This window comes from Sebastes fasciatus, chromosome 8, assembly GCF_043250625.1.
Source record: "Sebastes fasciatus isolate fSebFas1 chromosome 8, fSebFas1.pri, whole genome shotgun sequence".
Taxonomy (NCBI): Eukaryota; Metazoa; Chordata; class Actinopteri; order Perciformes; family Sebastidae; genus Sebastes; species Sebastes fasciatus.
Genome location: NC_133802.1, coordinates 1,961,426 through 1,966,494, shown reverse-complemented (window position 1 = coordinate 1,966,494; position 5,069 = coordinate 1,961,426). Strand labels below are relative to the sequence as shown.

The following is a 5,069-nucleotide window of genomic DNA, read 5'->3' as shown; positions in this document are numbered from 1 at the left end:
GAGCAACACTTCAATGGCGACTCGGCGTCATTAAGAGTAATGAATTCAAGCAGCAGCAAAATACTTACATACTTTCCTACACTTTACTTCCACCCAGTAGCATGAATCTTAGATAAGAGCTGTAGACTGTTGGCTGCACATTAAGCTTTGTTTCCATACTGAATGATTCCAAGTGTAAAACATTATCTATTGTGTCGTACAACATTTGGGCTTGATGTACTGTATTTTTATTATATATACCACCGCTTACTGACAGTTAAATATGCCTCATTACTTTAAAATGCATTCAGAAGGTCTTAACTGTGTTAAGAAACACATGGAAAAATGTAAGTACGTTCGTAGAAAAAGTCTTATCTTCTAAGATCAATCAATATTTGTCAGTGTGAAGAAGTATGGATCTCATTTTCTCTCTCCCAAGATGAAAGAAGGAATTTCATTTTCTCTATTTTTACAGGTTTCAAAGTTAATTTGAACATTTAATGAGAAATTGATTGAGCACAGATACCTACTATTTATCTAGCAGTATGCAAAAAAAGTGCAACAAAATGTACCAGCATTACCTTTGTCAAAGAAGAACAGACAGCTTTTGAAAGACATATTTCCAGTGTTATTATGATTGTAAAATGCTTCTTATGTGGTGTATTCCACATTAGCTGTTGTAAAGAGGCACCACCCTGTCTATCGTGGCCCTGCAGATGGGGCATTTCTTTGGCTGTGGCAGGACGTCGTAGCACTGAGCACAGGCACACACATGACCACATTCTAGAAACACACAGGAGCGTTCCTGGCTCAGGCAGACAGTACAGCTGGTGGGCGACACGCTGCTTTCCTCTACGTTGAGTTCACGCATGCGTTTCTTCTGCTGCTCCTTGAATTCCTCCAGCATGCTCCTCTCCTTCTTGCTCTCTCTGTGGTGTACGTATCGCTTCCACAGGATGAAGAGGAGCGTGGAGCAAGCAGCGACGCCAAAGACAACGGTGAGAATCCTCCACAGTCTGACGCTGTTCCCCTGCTTCCTGAGAAGAGAGTCGTAGTCCAGCCGAGTGAGGAAATAACGGAAGCCCTGTTTGGGAGGTTGGAGCTTGATCAGGTTGTTATCCAGGACCAGCTCTCCTACGCCTGTGACGCTGTCTCCCAGCCGCAGCATCTCCTCAGTTTCGTGGATGCCCTTGGGTCGTTCCCCGCTGATGAAGTGGCCGATAACATTGGACAGGGACTGGACCGTGGGGTGGAAGTTCTCGTATGTGGTCTCAAGGTCCAACTCTGCAGCGTCTAGTGGACGTATAACCCGTACCGTGGCAGCGATATCGTCATCATGCGGCCCGAGGCCAAACGGAACTGTGTTGGTGCGCTGGTGGATGACTTTCTCTGTGTTGTTCCTGTACACAAATATCAGTTATTAATGTTTTGTTTAGGGCTGCAACTAAGGATTATTATCATTATTAACCTGCTGATTATTTTCTTGATTAACCCAGTAGTTACTCTAGTCTAGTAGTTAGTCTATAAAATGTCAGAAAATGGCAAAAATTAATGCAAATCACAGTTTTCATTTTCAAATACAGTCCAAATATATTCAGTTTGTTATATAAAATGGAGAAAAACTGGATAAACTCATATTGGAGGAGCAGGAACAAGCTATTTTTTTGGTTTAAAAATTACACAAAACAATTAGAAGATTAAAAGATTATCTAAATAGTTCAAATGAATGTTCTGTCGATCAACTAATTGTTTCAGCTCTAGTTTTGTTAGATTATGTCTGTCTCTTGAAAGTCCAACTGAACTCATATTTAGTCATCTCATTAAAAATAATTTCAAACTTGTTTTTAAATGTATAGTTAATTATTTTATTTTATTTTATTACAAAAAAAGTAAGAAAGTAAGGTCTTTGGGGGAAATATCTTTCCCTCTCAGCAGCTGGAGGGGCCTGTCGGTGTCTGTGTTAAGAGTGAGAACCACACCAGCATCTAAAATGGACTGAAGGGACATTTACAGGTGCGTTTACATGCTGTTTAATGAGCAGCAGCTGAGCAGCTAATTACTGTCTAGCCTGCAAACTGACGTTATCAGTGCACTTTTCCACTATGAATGTTTGTTTGGTCGCTCATTTATCAAGCTAAGGTGCAAGACAAGATGTGTGTGTTCATGTTTGTAAGTAAGAGAAGGAGACTTTAGCAGGAAAAGTAATGTGGGTTGTTGTTCAGAGTCTGTGGCTCCTGTGTTGTGTTACAGGCTGCTGTCTGGCTCAGTGGGATTGTTTGTTCTGCTTATGAAAGAACAGGGATGTTGCTGCTTTTTGAAAGATTTGACTGGCTGTATGAAAACAAGCTCCATCATCCACTGAGACCGAGGACTAAGGGCATTCTGACGAATTAACGCAAAAAATAAGGGAAATCATCATGAAACCAAAAAATACACATTTCTCCCTTTTGTGAATTTTGTTCTCAGAGAACACAGGATGTGATTTACAGTGCAGATATGTACGCCATAATGACAATGGTTCAAGAATGCTATTTAATTTAAGTTGGACTTAAATACAATAGCACAAAACTGCCATGTAAGCTTCATCATGCCTTCTGACTTTATGTACTTTACTCAGGATAAACCCTTTTGGCTCACTTACCAGAGATGAGTGGTGCGATTCCACACCATCTTTTCCTCCTTCAAGGTCAGTCTTTCAATCACGCCTTTGCAGTTGTCAACAAACTGGCTGTTCAGAGTTTCCTTCACGGATCTTACTACACCTGCCGAGTGTGCAATAAACAGGACACAGTGTGAAAGTATTGTTGTAACTATGCATGGTCAATTGTAGTCTACATGAACAAATGAATCAGTATAAGTTTGAATTTTAAAACACACCTTCTATGACAGCGTATGGGACACATCTTCCAGGAGTTTCAGACAGAATGTTTATCAAATCCTGATCAATGGAGACTTTCTTGGCTTCCTGTGGAAACAAACATTTAAGATTAACAAATGGAACATAACAGGCAATAAACTAAGACACTGCTGACGTTCACATGACCAAGACAGAGTGTGCAGAAACGTGGCTGACCTTTAATCTTGCAACCGTTGTAGCTCGGCTCTTGTAAATGGAATAGAAGAGTGCTGTCAGGGCTGAGCTGGTGGCTAAAACCACGACCTGTGCAGTTGAGGGTTTCCCACTGGAGTCCATCCTGTGATTTGCTGCATTCAGTGCTGTTGAGACAGATGACAGATTAAGAATTGTCTTTCAATCAAATGTATGTTTGTTGGTGTTACACAAAACCAGTAGTGGAAAATGTACTTGGAGTATTGTCATTTTCTTTTGCTTTCCTTTTCTACTCTAGACTGGCAACTAATCATTATTTTCATTATCAACTTCCCACAGCCCAAGGTCTCTTCAGATGCCTTATTTGTTCTACAGAAGGTGCAAAATACAAAGACATTCAGTTTACAAAGACATTTGACATTTGAGATGTTGGAACCAGAAAATGTGTGGAATTTCTTTCGTTGTTTTTGCTTGAAAAATGACTGAAACGATTAATCGATTATCAAAATACTGTAGTTGCATTTCAGAGGGAAATATGGAAATATGGTACCTTTAACTTGACCTATGCTACATTAACTTGACAGCTACTACTTTTTAAATTAAGATTTTACATACAATCAGCCAATAAAATATGATGCATTGTTGAAGATAAGTAACTCGATCAGCTACTACAAAAATGAATAGTAATAATCCCTATGACAAAATACACATAATATGGTGCACTCAAAGTGCTTTTACCTTTGATACTTTTGAAGTATATTTTGCTAATATTTCTCTATTTTTACCGAAGTAAACATTTGAATCCTGGACTTGTTCAACTTGTAACAGAGTGTTTTTACATTGTGATGTTACAGCTTTTACTCGCGTAAAGAAACAAACATGTAACTATGACAACACAAAGTGACTGTAGACAGACTAAATGAGCCCGAGGGGGACTGAGTAGAAGACACTGACATAGTGCTCATAGATCCACCACGTTGCTGCTATGGCTTCTTTAATGTCAGCCACGACTTCACCGACTTACACTGTACAATGACAAGCTTCGTTTACTGGAGTCCAGTGACCGTTAGTGACCGTTAGTGAGCGTTAGTGAGCTGCACATTGACCACTAGCTCAAGTGAACACTATATAACTAACTTGCTGCTAACGCCAACTACATCACGACCTGGTGGTGTTATCGCCCTTTGTTAAATAATACATTTGTATGAAGCCAAGAAAACGTTAAACCGTAGCTAGTTAATGAGCAGACTAGCTGCCATGTCTAGCAGAGACTTACACACACTTCCTTAGTTGAGCTCACAGCTAGCTGCTAGCTACATTAGCTATCTGCTCCAGTAGCTCGCGCTGCTTCTGCTAAATGACCACTATTTAATCATTATTTATTACTATTCAACCTCCGTTTCAAACATACTGTAGCTGTTCTGTTACAACACATTTGAAGAAGTAATCGCTTGTAAACCGGGTTAGTCTAACCTGTATTATCACTCGTCCCACTGTCAACAGAGGTTCAACAACAGCTGCCTGTCTCCACACTTCAAAATAAAAGCCTCTAACGTGTGCTCTCCACACTTCAAAATAAAAGCCCCTAACATGTGATACTCCTCCCTGCCAGCAGATGTCGGTGTAGAATCATTTATGGTAAAGAAAGAAGACACAGGTGGAAATAATACAAGTCATGATGGCTTGTCTTATTGGGACCCTTGAATACAACAGCCCTCATTAATGTTATTAGTAACACTTATGCTTTACCCAGTGGTGGAAGCAATACTCTGAAATGCCATAGTCTAAAATTACCAGAGGTGGAAGAAGTACTCAGAGCATGTACTTAAGTAAAAGTAGCAGTACCCCACAGTGTAAAAATACTCTGTTACAAGTAAAAGTAGCCTACTGCATGCACAATTTTACTTAAAGGGACTATTTGTAACTTTCAGAAATGCTTGTTAACAGCGACACCTGTGGCCTTTAAGTCAACAAAGTCAGCATCGGGCTCGCGCTTGTGCTCGCTCTAAATAGACATGAACGAGCATCGCTCAAAACAGTG

General features: G+C 40.0%; 1 protein-coding gene across 4 annotated transcripts; it reads right to left on the bottom strand.

Moving 5' to 3' along the window:
* Positions 1–204: 204 nt before the first annotated feature.
* On the bottom strand, positions 205–4,652 carry mul1 (mitochondrial E3 ubiquitin protein ligase 1). Of its 4 annotated transcripts, none has more exons than XM_074642464.1 (5): positions 4,502–4,652; positions 3,053–3,195; positions 2,857–2,944; positions 2,621–2,741; positions 205–1,379 (listed from the first exon to the last, which is right to left on the bottom strand). In XM_074642464.1, the coding sequence occupies exons 2-5, from the start codon at positions 3,170–3,172 to the stop codon at positions 650–652; spliced, it is 1,059 nt and encodes a 352-aa protein (XP_074498565.1). In that variant the 5' UTR covers positions 3,173–3,195; positions 4,502–4,652; the 3' UTR covers positions 205–649. The 4 variants fall into 4 exon arrangements, with proteins under 4 accessions (XP_074498565.1, XP_074498567.1, XP_074498566.1 ...); XM_074642466.1 differs by lacking the exon at positions 4,502–4,652 and adding an exon at positions 4,053–4,264; XM_074642465.1 differs by lacking the exon at positions 4,502–4,652 and adding an exon at positions 3,767–3,905.
* Between the last annotated feature and the right edge of the window lie 417 nt (positions 4,653–5,069).

Excerpts from the sequence above, each read along its gene's own strand:
- mul1 (XM_074642464.1), bottom strand. The coding sequence starts at position 3,172 with ATGGACTCCAGTGGGAAACCCTCAACTGCACAGGTCGTGGTTTTAGCC. Across the intron at positions 2,945-3,052 it reads CAACGGTTGCAAGATTAAAG|GAAGCCAAGAAAGTCTCCAT; the intron begins GTCAGCCACGTT and ends TTGTTTCCACAG. Across the intron at positions 1,380-2,620 it reads AATCGCACCACTCATCTCTG|GAACAACACAGAGAAAGTCA; the intron begins GTAAGTGAGCCA and ends ATTTGTGTACAG.